Raw genomic sequence first — 17,172 nt, forward strand, 5'->3', positions numbered from 1 at the left:
GCTTCTCCTCTTCGCCCGTCTTCTGATGTCCTTCTCACAGAACGTGATGGGGCACTAACGGGCAAGGTTGTCTAGGAAAATTGTGCAGGCTTCCAGCCTCGCTGTCGAGAGTCTACAGGGGCAACAAAAACCACAGAGACTATCGTGTCTTGACTGGAACCAGAGGCTCAATGGTGAGAGTCTCACCTGGCCAGCAGCAGAGTGGCCTGGAACTCCCTCTACTACTGTGCCTGCCACCCTGGGCAGTAATCAGCCGTCCTGGGGCCTCTTTCACCAGAGTCTAAAGCTGCACCGTCCAACACAGTGGCCTCTCGCCACATATGGCAATGTAAGTTTAAATTTAAATCAATTACAATTCTGTAAGGGAGGATCTGTTCCATGCCCCTTTCCAAGCTTCTGGTAGCCTCCAGTGTTTCTTGGCTTGAAGATGGTGTCACCCTGGATCTTTACATGGTCTTCCCTCTGTACATGTCTGTCTCTGTGTCCAAATTTCCCACTTATAAGGATACCAGTCATATCAGATTAGGACCCACCTTAATGATGTCATTATCACTTGATTACATCTGTAAAGACTTTCTCATTTTGAAATGTATAGAAATATCAAATCACTATGCTGTGGAACAGGAACTAACATAGTGTTGCAGATCAATTATACTTCAAAAAGAAACAAACTCATAGAAAAAGAGATCAGATTTGTCGTTATCAGAGGCAGGAGGTGGGAGTCGGGGGGAATTGGATGAAGGCAGTCAAAAGGTACAAACTTCCAGTTATAAGATAAATAAGTACTAGGGATATAATGTACAACATGATAAATATAATTAAGACTGCTGTATGTTATAATGAAAATTGTTGGGAGTCAATCCTAAGAGTTCTCAGTAAAAGGAAAACATATTCTTTCTATGTCTTTAATTTTTTATCTATATGAGATGATGGACGTTCACTAAACTCATTGTGGTCATCAGTTCATGATGTATGTAAGTCAAATCATTACGCTGTACACCTTAAACTTATATAGTGCTGTATGTCAATTATATATCAATAAAACTGGAAGAAAAAATAATAAATGTTACAATAAAATAAGATTAAAAATTCGTTCCTCCATAGAAGGCACAACACCAAGAGTGAACCCTAATGCACAGTACAGACTCTGGGCGATAATGATGTGTCCGTGTGACACATCAATCAGTTGTGACAAACATACCACCGTGGTGTGGGATGTCATTGGTAAGGGAGGGTGTGAGGGTGTGAGGACAGACAGTATATGAGAACTCTCTCTACTTTCTGCTCAGTTTTGCTAGGAATCTAAAACTGCTCTAGAAAATGAAGTTTATTGATTAAAAATAAAATTCATTCTTCAGTCCCACCAGCCAGCCACATTTCAAGGCCTCACATGTGGCTAGTGGCTACTGTATTGCCAGCGCAGATGAGGAAAGTTCTCCAGGACAGCACTGCTGCGGAAGATGAGTTCTGCAGGGTCTGAGCTGGTCTGACCCATTTTGTACAATTGTTTCCAGCATTTTCTCTCGAGGTCTAGCACTGCTTCTTTCCTCATTAACTTCTCCCATTGTTCAGAGATTTAAAAGGTGGGCAGTGTTTGAATCCCACCCCTGCACTTCCAGGGAGCGAGTCTTTAGCTTCTGAGACTGATAACCCCCGATAAACTGGGAAGACCAATGTGACTGTCAGCTCAAAAAGTTGAAGGACCTTGAAAAAGTTCAAGGTCAAAGGTCTGCCAACTTCAACGAAAGCCAGAACAAAATTTGCCAGACCTTCACTTCCTGGCCAGACTTTTCACACTGATCACCTATCAATACGTTCTATATAATTTCCGATTTTATTTGGCTTATTTGTAACATGATGTCCTAAATTTGATTATTTCCAACACAAATTTCTGCGTGAAAACAGAGCTCTTCAAAACAGAAGGCTGCTATGTGTGGCTTTTTTTTTTTTTTAAGCAAGTCATTTGATTTAAGGAAAAAAATTTAGCTGCGAAGTAATCACTATTTTCACTTGAGAGAATGAATTTCATTCCTCTGTCTTACAGAGAACTAACGGCCATGGAAGTGGGTCACAGAGTGGGGGAAAAAGCTCCTTTATGGAATGTTAAACATCTGTGCACAAGGCCTGGGTTCTCCAGAATAAGCAGCGTGCAAATGAGGCACGCAAAACCTTTCCACGCCAACGATGCTGCATAAAGATTCCATACTGGAAAAGTTTCACATAAGCTATTAGTAACTTACAACCCAAAGAAATAAAGCATCATTTCTCCTTTTTCAAGGTAAGTTTTACCACCTTTTATTTATAAAACATTTTGGGGATTAAGAAAAGAGCATTGTGTTTTTGGCCAGACTCTCACTGGCCTCGGGCTTCCTCCAGCACTTCGGTTTGTCCAAAGGAAACGTCTCTGGGTACCTGGGGTCGGGGAGGAGGGGGTGGAAGGTGCTCGGGGAAAACCAGACCGATCCCACCGAGAAGCATGGGAACATTTTTCAAAGAAAATTAGACAAATGACCACGTCTGTAGACATTTGAGCTTTTAAATGTTGATTTAAGTAGAAACAAGGTTTTACCAGTCATCTTTAGCTGGGGTGGGGATGATTAAAGTTCATTCCTCTTGTGGAATCCTTTGAAGATATTTTCTCTCCCACCAAACCTGCCCATCATCTGCTCATCCTCATCTTCCTCTCGGGCCTTCTTCTCTTCTTCCTTGGCCTGTATGGCATCCATCTCCCTTTCTGGGCCCTGGAGAAAGAAACAAAGACCCCGGCAGCTGGGGATTATGCTTCCTGTGGGCTGATTGGGTGTCAGCATGCAGCCTGCCCCTGCCTTCTAGAAGCCTCCACACCAGCTGGGGGTTGGCTGAAAAAGAACCCCCCAGTAATCAGGTCCCAATTCCTGGAACCTGTAAATGTAACCTTATACCTATGGGGAAAGGGTCTTTGCAGATGTGATTAAATTAAGCATGTTGAGATGAAGAATTTCTACTGGATTATCAGGTGGATGCTAAATTCTATCATACTGTTCTCATAAGAGAGGGGCAGAGGGAGATTTGACACAAACAGAGACAGAAGAGGAGAAGGACATGTGAAGATGGGAGCAAAGATTAGAAGGGTGCGGCCACAAACCAAGGAGCACCAGGACCCATCAGGAGCTGCAAGAGGCGAAGTAAGCGTTCTCCCCTAGAGCCTTTAGAGGGAGCAAGGCCCTGCTGATGCCTTGATTTCAGCCTATTGATACTGATTTTGGAATTCTGGCCTCCAGAATTGGAGAGAATACATTTGTGATGTTTTAAGCCAGCAAGTTTGTGGTGATTTGTTATGGCAGCCCCAGGAAATGGATACAGCCTCCTTCTTCTATTCCCAGAGCACCTGGGCCGGTCCTTCAACCAGCTGACAAGTGAATGAGTAATGAGAAGAGGACTCAGAGCCTGAATGAGCAATTCCAGACATGTATGATTAAAAGAATGGTTAGATGAGTGAAGACACGTCAAGAAATGTCCCATAGTCATTCCTGAAAAAAGAGTTTAGGAAGGCTTTGCTGCAGAAATCAGATTCAAGAAGAAATGGCTCGGGACGTTCCTGGTGGTCCAGTGGGTAAGACTCTGCGCTTCCAGTTCAGGGGGCCCGGGGTTCGATCCCTGGTCGGGGAATTAGATCCCGCATGCATGCCGCAACTAAGAAGCCCGCCTGCCACAACTAAGCACGGTGCAGCCAAAATAAATAAATAAATAATTTTTAAAAAAGGAAAACAGAAGAAAGGGCTCATGAGAAAATCACTTAGTGATAACCACCTTTCATCAGTGGAGGGGAAATTTCCCCCTGAAATGCCTTAAAATGTTCAATTTTTTTTTTTTTTTTTTACGGTACGCGGGCCTCTCACTGTTGTGGCCTCTCCCATTACGGAGCACGGGCTCCGGACGCGCAGGCTCAGCGGGCTCAGCCCATGGCTCACGGGCTCAGCCACTCTGCGGCATATGGGATCTTCCCGGACCGGGGCACAAACCCGTGTCCCCTGCATTGGCAGGCGGACTCTCAACCACTGCGCCACCAGGGAAGCCCTCAAATTTTAAGCACCTGCTTTGCAGTTGGTCCCAGTGTGACGGACATGACATGGAAGACGCCTTATCAGTGAAAATAAGGGAATGAGGAGATTTTGATTAAAAGCAGGAAGATGTTTTGTGTATCACCCTTAACTTAAACTCACCGGCATACAATTTAACAACCCAAAGTTTCTGGCTAAAACAGTGTGGAGGGTCCTCCAAGACCTTTCTCTCTCAGTCATGGCACTCCCAGAAGACACTGACCACTCTCTCCTTATGGGTGAGCAGCGCCACCATTTAGTTATTGGCGCTTAGCAACATGAGAAACAAAATGTTTATGCCCATTAAAAGCATACATTTTAGTGTCAGTACTCAAGCTCCAAAGAGTTATAAATGAATTTGTACTGATGGAAGATATTTTATCTTCTTTATGTGAAGGCAGAGCTAAGTTTTTAAGTTGGTTTCTCAGGATAGGGGCCTCAAAATACACACTAAAAAAAATAATAATACAGGAGTGCTTCACACTTGAGGGAATAGAAAGGCAAAGCACAGAGTGGTCAAGGACACTTACAATGCACTTATCTGACAAAGAACTTGACAGAATATATAAAGAACACCTACAACTAAATAAGAAAAGGTCAAATAACCCAATGCGAAAGTGGGCAAGCGACATAAACAGGCTGTATCAACCATATGTTTCTCTTGCTTTGATATCTGGGGCCTTGCTGACCCAGGAGGGATGGCCCCTCCAAGGGGGCCCATTCTTAGAGATAGTAAATGTCAAAAAGCACTCTTTTCATATGCAAACTACATTCAGAGCTCACATCCCTAACGACCTCCACTACTGGGCTCAATTCAGGGCTGATTTCTCCTTGCCTTAATTATCCCACAGCCAGGTACTAGACAACCAGTACCCCAGAGCCCACTGAAATTCTTAAAACTAGCCAATCCTAAGCCTGCTTATCCAGCTTCATCTGTTCCTTCCTGCAAAAAACCAAAACAAACTTTTTTGCCTACATCTTCCACACTCTCCCTCTGCCACCTGACCAAACCTGGTGCTTCCCCATGTGGCCCTGAATGGCATGGCGTGGCCCCTCCTCTGGGGATCTGTGAGTAAAATAAACCATCTTTTTGATGGAGGTCATCTCCTGATCTGCTGGCCTCACCATACCTGAATAATAACAAAACTTACATCTTAAAACACAGGTATTTCACAGAAAAGGATCTCCAAATGGCCACAAAAGCCATGAAACAGTACCCACCTTCATTCGTCATCAGGGAAATGCAAACAAAATCAGAGATACCACTACACACCTATAGAAACCCACAGTCCCCAGTGCTGGTGAGACTGGAGAGACTGAAAAACAGTGCAGCCCCTCTGGAAACAGGTTGGCAATTTCTCATAGAGTTAAAGATACACCATACAACTCAGCAACCCCCTCCTGGGTATTTACCCAAGAAAAATAAAAGCACACGTCCACACAAAAAAACTATACGCAACATTGATAGCAGCTTTGGTCATACTGTTAAAAACTGGAAACACCCCTGGGACTTCCCTGGTGGTGCAGTGGTTAGGACTCCACTGCTGCCACTGCAGAGGTGCGGCTTCGATCCCTGGTCAGGGAACTAAGATTCCGCATGCCCCGTGGTGCAGCCAAAAAAAAAAAAAAAAAAAAAAAGAAAGAAAGAAAAAAAATTGGAAACAACCCAAATGTCCATCAGCTGGCGAGCAGGTAAACTACTCAGTAATAAGAAGATACTACTAATAAGAAGAAACTACTGAGTAAACCTCAGCAACACGGAGGAATCTTGGAGATACTATGCTTGGTGTGAGAAGCAGGCTCAAAAAGACTCCATACTATATGATTCCACTTATATGACATTCTGGAAAAGGCAAAACTATAGGGACATAAACAACAAGGACCTACTGTATAGCACAGGGAACTATATTCAATATCTTGCAATAACCTATAATGGAAAAGAATCTGAAAAAGTATATATATATTCTGAATCTGAAAAAGAATATGCATTTATAACTAAATCACTTTGCTGTACACCTGAAACTAACACAACGTTGTAAATCAACTATACTTCAAAAATACTATAAGGACGGATATCAGATCAGTGATTGCTGGAGTAGGGGAGGGCTTGGTTACAAGGAGACTTTTTGGGGTGGTGAAACTGTTGTACATCTTGATTTTTAGTGGTGGTTTCATAACTATATGCATTTGTCAGAATTCATAGAACTGTACATTTCACAGTATGTAAATTATACTTCAATAAAAGTGACTCATCAACAACAACTGACAGTAATACCTAGCATGGCCAAAGATGCGACACAATTGAAATTCTCGACGATAAGGAAGGGAATGTAAACAGTATGACACACTGAAAACGTTTGTGTAAGAACTGGTGACCCAGCCTGTCCACTCCTGGGCATGTGTCCATTGAAAGACATGTACAGGAATGATGGGAAGAGCTTTATCCATGAGGCCACAAACTGGAAGCATCCCAAAGCTGCATCCACAGAGAATGGATACATACCTTCTGGAATATTCACAAAGGAAGAACAAGCTACTGCTGTATGCAAAAATATGAATGAACTTCGCAACACTACCTGAATGAATAAATAATGGGTAGCTACGTTTACATAAATTTCAAAAGGAGTCAAATCCATCTACAGTGATGGAAGTGGAACCATTATTCCTTTGGGGGTGGGTGCTTGCTGGGAGGGATCGTGAGGAGGTTCCTGGAGCTCTGGCGACCTTCTGTATCTTGATCTGGGTGGGGTGTTCATTAGTAAAAATTCATCAAGGCTTTTCCTATATGTGAGACTTAAGTACAGAAATAACTGAATTATGAAAGAAAAGTTCATTGTGTTCATTGTACCTTGGTTTCACCCCAGGTGGCCTTGCCAAAATTCTCAGCGTACTCTTCATCATCTGTGATCAGGAAGTTATCGAAGATGGTTCCGGATCTCACCTGTGGATGAAAATAAGGCCTTCGTTACTGATGTGAAAAATGAAACTTTCCACAAAATAAACAGTTGTCATTTGCTCAGTACTGTAACAGTGATTAGCTGTCAATAGTAGGACATGCAGATACCCTTTTCTAGAATATCTATTCCCTCCAGGGCACTGGTTCTCAAACTTGGCTGCATATGGGGACCACCAAGAACATTTAAAAAAACTCCTGATGCCTGGTCTCACCCCCAGGGATGTTGATTTAGCTGGTCTGGGGTACCACCGGGGCACTGAGACTTTCAAGAACTCCCCAGTGACTCGAGCATTCAGTGATGTTTGAGAACCGATGCTCGAGAACCTTCCTGTGCAAAGTGTGAGCCATGGATGGGCAACATCAGCACCGCCAGGGAGCTTGCTGGGGATGCAGAATCTCAGGCTCCACCCTGGACATGCTACATCTGAAACTTCAGTCTTATCCTAAAGCTGACAGGCACCACAAGGTCAGCTCCAGGCAAATTCCCAGGGAGCAGCAAGGCAGACAAGAAGTACCCAGGGCAGGAAGGATGTCCATTTTGTCTACGACTGTATGTCTTGGGTCCAGGTAGGGGTGCCCGGCACACAACAGGAGCTCAAATACTAGCTATGTGAATTAAGGAGTTTAGGCTGAAGTCCAGAGTTATTAAACTAAAGCGAATTTAAAACCAAGTGACCTGCCAAAGCTCCAGTCCGATGGCACCAATGTTCTCAAATTCTGAGAGGTCATATTCCGTCAAATAATTGGTGTTTTTCATCTTCTGATGGAGCCAAACATCTTTGTCTATGCCCTCTGGTTTCAGGCCATCCTGCAACAACAAACTGTATGTGGTCGACCCTGGGGACACGGGTGGGGAGGGGGCTGGAGGGAAGAAGATGCCACGCACTTGGTATGGAGGCTTCTGCAGCATCGGCGCCTGCCAGTCCCCATCCAGTTCGCTGTTCCAGTCACTCGGCTTGCTGGCCCTGGCATCCAGAAAGTGCTTCTCCCAGTCCTTAAAATATGTGTAGGGGGAAAAAAATTAGATTCTCAGATTTGAGAAAGGAAATTCTTAACTCCCAAGAGGCAGGGGCAGACCTGTGACCCTGGTTGCACTTTTCCCCGTGTCCTCCTCCATTTGATGGTCGAAGGGCTAAGTGCTGGGGTTCCCTCCCTCACCGGGGGCTTCAGGACCACGCACTGCCTGCTTTTTCTCCCTAACCGCATCTATGATGACAGCACTCTTCCCATGCTGTTGAGAGGAACGGTGCTGTGGAAAACTCGAAATAGTGGCCAAAGTTAAAATGATGGGGCAAAAAGTGATGTTGGGAAGACGGGCCATATTTACTGCTGATTAGGTTAAGTCTGTACTTCTACATCATGGTCATATATGGACTGTTCCGGAGAGAGGCTGGACAACTAAGGAATGTCCCAAGATTTACCTGAGGACTGCTGGGTAGCAGGAGAAAAGCAGTTGTATTATTCAGCCCTTATACATATACTCACACTATACACATATATATAAAACACAGGGGACTTCCCTGGTGGTCCAGTGGTAAAGAATCCACCTTACAATGCAGGGGACGCAGGTTCAATCCCTGGTCAGGGAACTAAGATCCCACATGCCACGGGGCAACTAAGTCCATGTGCCACAACTACTGAGCTCACGTGCCTCAACTGGAGCCCATGTGCTGCAACCTAGAGAGCCCATGTGCTCTGGAACCTGCGCCCCACAGCTAGATAGAAGCCCGCACACCACAACGAAGAGCCCACACGCCACAACTAAGACCCGATGCAGCCAAAACAGTAATAATGAATAAAATAAATAAATAAATAATAAATCTTAACAAATAAAACACAGGTATACACATATATACATACATACACATATATACATATTTCTACACATGCATATATACACATGTCTATGTGAAGGTGACTTAATAGGTGTTGAATACATTTTTTTTGTTTTTTTAAATGGAGCTTTTTCTTCCTCCCTCCCTCCCTCCCTCCCTCCCTCCCTCCCTCTCTCTCTCCCTCTCTCTCGCTCTCGCGCTCTCTCTCTCTCTCTCTCTCTTTCTTTCTGTTTCTTTCTCTCTCTCTCTCTCTCTCTCTCTGTTTCTTTCTTTCTTTCCCCACCACACGGCTTGCGGCTTGCAGGATTTTAGTTCCCCGACCAGGGATCCAACCCATGCCACCTGCAATGGAAGCGGTGGAGTCCTAAACATTGGACCGCCAGGGAAGTCCCAAATAAATATTTGTTGAATAAATGAATGGATGAGAAAAATTTGCTCTGGATTAATAATAATTCACATAAACACATCAAAGCATAAAAATGGTATACAATGATGTTTTCTCTTTCAGAATAACTGAGAAATAGTAAAAGTGTTGCACTGAGACTGTGGCTTTTCCACGTTACTCTAGAACTTCTCAACGATGGCAAATGGCAGTTAATCATCTCTCCTACTGCTCTTTGCCCCGACCCCAACTGGCAACAGGTGAGCCAGTCTTGTGTTGGGATCCAGGAAATGATTACAACTCAGTCAGTAGCCGACTCTCTATAATGAGGGTTATCAAATGGTAACACCATAAAGAACCACACTGTTTAGGAGATCACACAGAACTGAACATATGGACAGAACATGGCCAGTTTGGGAACGAGCTTTCTGAAAGGATGATTTGGCTCCTCTGGGGACCTGCCTCGTGTACACCCGGCACCAAGGCACACCTGCACTGCTAGGATGGCATCCTTGTAGCCCAGAGGCAGCCAGGATTTCAGTCCTAAGACCCGTATCTCCTGAGCTTGGGAGCCTCAGCGTCAGTTTCTTTGCCATTCTGTACCTTGTTTAAAGTAAATGCTCTTTCCAGGTGAAAAACTACTTTTTTTACTTTGGTTTGAAGGTAAGAAAGGGAGAGTAAAACTTCCCGCCTTTTTTCTTTTTCTTGAGAAATGATGGGGAAGCCTTATATGATTGGGATTTTACTCTAATCTGAAGACATTCTCATTGATTGGACACATGGATTCCAAATTCATGGAAGTTTACTTTTGATCATCTATGAAAGAAAAGGGTTGCCAAATAATTTAAGTCTAAACAAGATGCCATTTTAATTTCATAATTACATTCCATCTATGATGAAGTACTTGACTATTAGACAGCAATGCCACTAGTATTTTAAGTTGCCAGAAATTAATTGTAAACATCAGTTACAGTACTCTCAGTTATGGCAAAGACAATTGTCTTAAGATAAATAGCTTACATTTTGGCATAATGTTTGGTGTACAAAGAAGAATGTTACAACAATGACTAACGTAAATGGAAAAAAAAAAAAAGTAGCTTAATAGCAGGTTGAGTTCCCCAAAAGATTTCTCAACGTCCTAAGTCTCAGAATCTGGGAATGTGACCTTATTAGGAAAAAAGGGTCTTTGCAGATGTAATTAAGGTAAGGATCTCTAGACAGGTCATTCTATAATTCTGGATTATCCAGGTAGGCCCTAAATCCAATGACAAATGTCCTTATAAGAGAAAGAAGAGACACAAAAAGAATAGAAGGCTATGTGGAAAAGGAGGCAGAGATCGGAGTGATGTGTCTACCAGCCAAGGAACGCTGGGAGTCACTAAAGCTGGAAGAAGCGAAGGATTCTCCCCTAGACCCTTCAGACGGAGTGTGCGGCCCTGCTGATTTCTGACTTCTGGCTTCAAGGAGCACTGAAAGAATACATCTCTGTTGTTTCAAGCCCCCAGCTTGTGGTCCTTTTTATGGCAGCCCTAGGAAACTAATATATACCTGTTACGATAATTGATTCTTGGTTGGCAGTCACAAGTGTGATGCTCAAAAATACTTATGCTCAAACGCAGAATGACAAGAAAATCATTTTTATAAAGGTTGCTGATACATTTTCCTTTTTAAAAAAACATTGGTTACAAAAACAAACCCTACTTACTTTCATCTCAGATATTTTAACTCTTTCACAATACCTTGAAGTGTGCAGTCTGTGTGGCTGGTCTCAGCATATATGCTCTGAGGAGGGCACTTTGATTGCTGCCATCATGATTCCCAGCCATGCAGCAATTGTACGGTACTTGGGTACTTACGAACTACACTTGTATACTTTCTAGCAGTTCTGTGGGAAAAATCCACACCTGGGATTTGCCCTCTGTAGCCTGGTCCCAGTCCTTAGACTCTGCTGAAGGCTTCTCCATTTTCTTCAGTGATGTGAGCTGCCAGTCATACTCTATGCTGCCGGATTCAATCGACTGACCATCAATTTTCACTTCGTAAGTGAGGTCTGGTCTTAAAATCAGAGTGTAGAGGTGTGTGAAGCCATCAACCTGAATGTTTTGGGGGAGAAAAGGAAAAGAATAAGACCCTTAATGTTTCAAGGCAGGTCTAGATATGCAGCATAAATCGTCATGGGTCAAAGCCTTGTTGTAAACAGAAAGCAGAGACGTTCTAGAAATAGGGGTTGACTTGACAATGAAAGGGTGTCCTACAGAAGACTCACCCCTTTGTAGAATACTTCCTCACTACTGGCAGCCTTCTCTTGAGTGGCTGATTCCCTTTTGTGCAAAGACAATGGCTTTCACCTATAATCCCCCAGGCAGTTATGATGGGGTGATTGGTGTAAACCGAGGGACCAGTGCGTTGTTGGACTTAAGAAAAGTTCTATGCAAAACAACTTCTGGCTCTGCATTCTGAAAGACACCAAATGAAGCCCACTCTATTTCTCAACACAAGGGAGAATTTTTAACTCTCTGTGTTGTCCAACAATTTATGCTTGGGGAGGGCAGGCCTGGTGCGCCTTTTGGTCATGGTTAAAGCCCCAGGCTGGACACAAGGAAAGCATTTAACATTCAATAAAGGAGGGCTGGGGACTTCCCTGGTGGTCCAGTGGTTAAGACTCCACGCTTCCACTGCAGGGGGCACGGGTTGGATCCCTGGTTGGGGAACTAAGATCCTGCATGCCACGCAGTGTGGCCAAAAATAAATAAATAAATAAAATAAAAAATAAAGGAGGGCTGGAAGGTGGATGGGAGGGTGTCTGGGGAGGCTGGGGGTGACCAGGACGTATCTGACTGTCAGCAGCAGAGGGGACCCCTGCACCATACCCCAACAGCAGCAGCATCACTGGGGGAACATGGGCAATGCCCATTCCCAGGTCAGCCCCGAACTGCTGCATCAGAGCCTCGTGGACCCTCTGGCCACTTTCATAGGCCCTCCAGGGTCTCTGACGCTGCTCAAGTTTGGGAACCACTGCCCCAGTATAAAGGCTCTGTCAGGAGGAGTCTCTCCCTGCTAAGAACCCAATTAAAACGTCTTTTCAGTACCCCTCTGCTCTGCCACACCGCAGACAATGACTCTGTCCCGGGACCAGTATTACAGCCTACTCTGTGTCCCCCTCAACCCTTGTAGCCCGCCGTGACAGCTGAGTGCACAATTCTCCAAACGCTTTCCCCCTGCTCTCTGCCTGCCTTTGTCTCCACTTGTCTTTCTTAATTTAGACTTTGGGCTTGCTGGCCCCATGGCTGGCACCCTCTGGGATTTGTCCACCGGCCCAGAGTCTCCTGAGGGGTAACATCGACACCCACACATATGCAAACAGCTCCAAGCCAACATCTTTAATCCCAACCCTCAGCCGAGTTTCAGACCCAAAGTTTCCAACAATTTATTCGACACCTCTACCTCGATGTCTGCCTGGATTTCACAACCAACTATTCTAAACATGACCCCTGAGTCTGCCCTGACCCCTTTCTTGGCCTTTGTTTCCCCTACTGTTTAAGAGCAACGCCACTGAGAGTCATCATCCATACCCTCAGCACCCAGAATCCAAACATCATCAAGACGTGTGGACCCTACACCTGAATCATCTGTCAAAACGCTCCCGTGTTCTGCATCCCGCTGAAGCCTTGACCTAACAATCTCACCCATCTCCCTGTCTGTTGATCGCCACCCCTTCCTCCCTAGAACATCCGAGGTCTTTTTTTTTTTTTTTTTTTTGGCTGTGTCGGGTCTTAGTTGCAGAGTGCGGGCTCTTCCTTGCCGCGGGTGGGCTTCTTTCTAGTTGTGGCATGCTGGTTTTCACTTCTCTAGTTGTGGCACTCAGGCTCCAGGGTGCGTGGGCTCTGTAGTTGTGGTGCGCGGGTTCTAGAGTGCATGGGCTCTGTAGTTTGCAGCACGCAGGCTCTCTAGTTGAGGCTCGTGAGCTCAGTAGTTGTGGCGTGCGGGCTTAGTTGACCCGCAGCATGTGGGATCTTAGTTCCCTGACCAGGGATCGAACCTGTGTCCCCTGCGTTGGAAGGTGGATTCTTTACCACTGGACCACCAGGGAAGTACCTTTTTTTTTTTTTTTTGGTAGGTCTTTTTTCTTTCCATCCTCTTTTGTTCTCTTCTCTTGTGGTTTGATGACCATTTTCAGTGTTGTGCTTGGGTTGCTTTTTCTTTTTTGTGTGTGTATCTATTGTAGTTTGGGGGTTTGCTGTTCCCATGAGGTTTTGATATAGCAGACTATACATGTACAAGGTTGTTTTAAGTTTCTAGTCTCTTTCCTGCCTAGAGGAGTTCCTTTAGCATTTGTTGCAAAGCTGGTCTGGTGGTGCTGAATTCTCTTAGCTTTTGCTTGTCTGTAAAGCTTTTGATTTCTCCGTCAAATCTGAATGAGAGCCTTGCTGGGTAGAGTGTTCCTGGTTGTAGGTTCTTCCCTTTCATCACTTTAAATATATCGTGCCACTCCCTTCTGGCTTGCAGAGTTTCTGCTGAGAAATCAGCTGTTAACCTTATGGGAGTTCCCTGGTATGTTATTTGTCATTTTTCCCTTGTTGCTTTTAATCATTTTTCTCTGTCTTTAATTTTTGTCAATTTGATTACTATGTGTCTCAGTGTGTTTCTCCTTGGGTTTATCCTGCCTGGGACACTCCGCACTTCCTAGACTTGGGTGGCTATTTCCTTTCCCAGGTTAGGGAAGTTTTCAACTATAATCCCTTCAAATATTTTCTCGGGTCTTTCTCTCTCTCTCCTCCTTCTGGGACCCCTATAATGCGAATGTTGGTGCATTTAACATTGTTCCAGAAGTCTCTTAGGCTGTCTTCATTTCTTTTCATTCTTTTTTCTTTATTCTGTTCTGCAGCAGTGATTTCCACCATTCTGTCTTCCAGGTTACTTATCCATTCTTCTCCCTCAGTTATTCTGCTATCAATTCCTTCTGGTGTATTTTTCATTTCAGTTATTATATTGTTCATCTTTGTTTGTTCTTTAATTCTTCTAGTTCTGCGTTAAATATTTCTTGCATCTTCTCAATCCTTGCCTCCATTCTTTTTCAAAGGTCGTGGATCATCTTCACTATCATTATTCTGAATTCTTTTTCTGGAATTTAGTTGTTTTTCTGGGGTTTTATCTTGTTCCTTCATCTGGGACATAATCCTCTGCCTTTTCATTTCATCTATCTTTCTCTGATTGTGGTTTTCCTTTGGCAGGCTGCAGGATTGTAGTTCTTCTTGTGTCTGCTGTCTGCCCTCTGGTGGTTGAGGCTATCTAAGAGGCTCGTGCAAGCTTCCTGATGGGAGGGACTGGTGATGGGTAGAGCTGGGTGTTGCTCTGGTGGGCAGAGCTCAGTAAAACTTTAATCCACTTGTCTGCTGATGGGTGGGGCTGTGTTCCCTCGCTGTTGGTTGTTTGGCCTGAGTAGGCTCTCTGGTGGGGCTAATGGAGGACCCCGGGAGGGCTCACGCCAATGAGTACTTCCCATAACTTCTGCTGCCAGTGTCCTTGTCCCTGCAGTGAGCCACAGCCACCCACCCCCTCCTCTGCAGACCAATCAACATTAGCAGGTAGGTCTGGTTCAGTCTCCTATGGGGTCACTGCTCCTTCCCCCGGGTCCTGGTGCGCACAAGACTTTGTGTGTGCCCTCTAAGAGTGGAGTCTCTGTTTCCCCCAGTCTTGTTGAAGTCCTGCAATCAAATCCCACTAGCTTTCAAAGTCCGATTCTCTGGGGATTCCTCCTCCTGTTGCCAGACCCCCAGGTTGGGAAGTCTAACATGGGGCTCAGAACCTTCACTCCAGTGGTGAACTTCTGTGGTATAATTGTTCTCCAGTTTGTGAGTTGCCCACCCAGCAGTTAGGGGATTTGATTTTATTGTGATTGCAGCCCTCCTACTGTCTCATTGTGGCTTCTCCTTTGTCTTTGGATGTGGTGTATCTTTTTCGGTGAGTTCCAGTGTCTTCCTGTCGATGATTGTTCAGCAGTTAGTGGTGATGCCAGTGTTCTCGCAAGACGGAGTGAGCGCACATCTGTCTACTCCGCTATCTTGAACCAATCTCCTGAGGTATTTTTTTTAACAATGCAGGCCAGACCTCCTCCTTGAAAATCCTTGAGGGCTGACCACTGCGTTTCTTTTACAGCATTGCAGAGTGAATCGGAGCCCCAAGAAGATAACCTTGCTCCTCACCGAGGAGTCTGTGATGCTGACTAGCTGCTATGATCCAAGGCGCCAAGGCTCCTTCAGCAGACTTGTCTCTTATTTTTCTAACAGGCTGCAGAAATACCAATACCTGTCTGAGGGAGTTGTGCGCCGGCCAGCGCCACTCAGGGCCCTGCAGGCTTGCTGCCCGCAGGTGACCGAGCTCTGGCCTCCCAGGCACAGTCCAGGCCAGACCTCACAGCCTCCATCTGGTAGTGCCATCCCCTTTCTCTCCTGCATGCCTGAGCTGCAACTGAACAAATGCTCGGGAATCATATCATGAAGACTGGTCCTCTGGTCCAACACTAAGGTGGAGGAGGAAGACTTGGATTTTGAGCTCCCCTCCATGCTCAAGGGAGGGGTGTCAGGCCTCTGAGTACATGGGGGACCTGCTGATCGTTTAGAACCATCAAGTCAGCAGGCAGGACCTGGCAAGAAACCATGCTGCCAACAGAGACTCACTGGGGCTTTTTGAGGGTGCCGAGTGCCCCCTGCTCAGGTCGAGACTGAATAAGGGACAGTTACGGAGGCTTCCGCTCCTTGCTGTCAATGATCTTGAAATACACTGGCCTCCTGCCCAGATGCACAGAGGCTATGGGTGCTGGGGATGCCTCGGGGGACAGGTCCCTGCTTCCTGGTGCTTACCTTCAAAGTGTGGGGGGATGAGCTTTAGGGAGTGTACTTCCCCTTCCCAGGCCCACACACCAGGGACTTAATGCAAGCTGCCTCTTTGGAGAAGCCCCAGGTAAGGCCATTGAGTTATAAACAGGCCCTAAGACCTAAAATGTCATTTTCACAGGATCCCCTGGGTAAAAATGTAAAGCATGTATGCATTCATTTTAGAAATATTCCCATTTTAAATTGTTTTGGTATTTTGAAGATTAATTTCACCAGAATTTTTTTTCACCCTGAATATTTCATTCCTTAATGATGATGGGTAGAGCTGAAATGTGAGCATCCTGTTGTAACCCTTATGGGGCATTTTATAAATCAACGTCATGGCTCACAGTGAGACGTGTACCCTCCCGGTGGGTAAAAACTTTGGAAACCAAACCAATCAAAGTGGTGGACAAGTGTCTCTAACAGGCCTGCTAAACTGGAAAGCAGGGACAGGACAGACAAGGCCCATCCATAGTTCACTTAAATATTTTAAGGTCAAAACTATTTTCTATAAACTTACGTTATTATCTGGCAAGAGTTAACATGATCACTGATTTGAATATGAAAGAATTTACCTTACACCTGATTGATTTCTTGTTTGAGTGATACTGATTCTTGAAATGTAAAATAACATGAACTTTCTTGACATCAAATCCACAAATATCGGGTCCTACAAAAAAAAATATTAACTGCTCTCAATTTCCTTCTGTCATGCATCAACACAGGATATCCCCAACCATTCTCCTGAAATAATATACAAGGCACAGGAAGCTTACATGTCTGGGAATAATCAGATGTTCTTGTGGAGATATTTAAACGGATGGTGACACTCAGTTCAGGTCACGGTCAGTGCAGCCACTTTGGATTGGAGTGTAAGCCAGAATGTGAGGAAGAGAAGGAAGGTCTAACAACACTCTAGTAAGCGTTCTCCCATGTGCTGTCTGAGCCTCAGGCCCTCACTCTGAAGCTCTGACCAAGGCTCCAGTACCCATAGGAGGGCTTCAGAGCTGGATTGACTGGCTCCGATCCCAGTTCTCCTTCACTG

At 44.9% G+C, this 17,172-nt stretch overlaps 1 protein-coding gene across 4 annotated transcripts in view; it reads right to left on the reverse strand.

The window, feature by feature from the left end:
• Positions 1-2,276: 2,276 nt before the first annotated feature.
• CALR3 (calreticulin 3) overlaps positions 2,277-17,172 on the reverse strand; it is a 31,528-nt gene continuing 16,632 nt past the window's right edge. The window contains exons 4-10 of one of the 4 annotated variants that reach the window (XM_073803001.1): positions 16,703-16,797; positions 11,157-11,345; positions 7,922-8,029; positions 7,712-7,843; positions 6,928-7,020; positions 2,570-2,741; positions 2,278-2,412 (exon numbers count right to left, since the gene is read on the reverse strand). In XM_073803001.1, the coding sequence (XP_073659102.1) occupies positions 2,598-2,741; positions 6,928-7,020; positions 7,712-7,843; positions 7,922-8,029; positions 11,157-11,345; positions 16,703-16,797 (761 nt within the window). In that variant the 3' untranslated portion in view covers positions 2,278-2,412; positions 2,570-2,597. Of the gene's footprint in view, positions 2,742-6,927; positions 7,021-7,711; positions 7,844-7,921; positions 8,030-11,156; positions 11,346-16,702; positions 16,798-17,172 lie in introns of all 4 variants that reach the window. The other 3 variants (XM_073803003.1, XM_073803002.1, XM_033853839.2) reach the window with 3 other exon arrangements.

This window comes from Tursiops truncatus, chromosome 3, assembly GCF_011762595.2.
Source record: "Tursiops truncatus isolate mTurTru1 chromosome 3, mTurTru1.mat.Y, whole genome shotgun sequence".
Taxonomy (NCBI): domain Eukaryota; kingdom Metazoa; phylum Chordata; class Mammalia; order Artiodactyla; family Delphinidae; genus Tursiops; species Tursiops truncatus.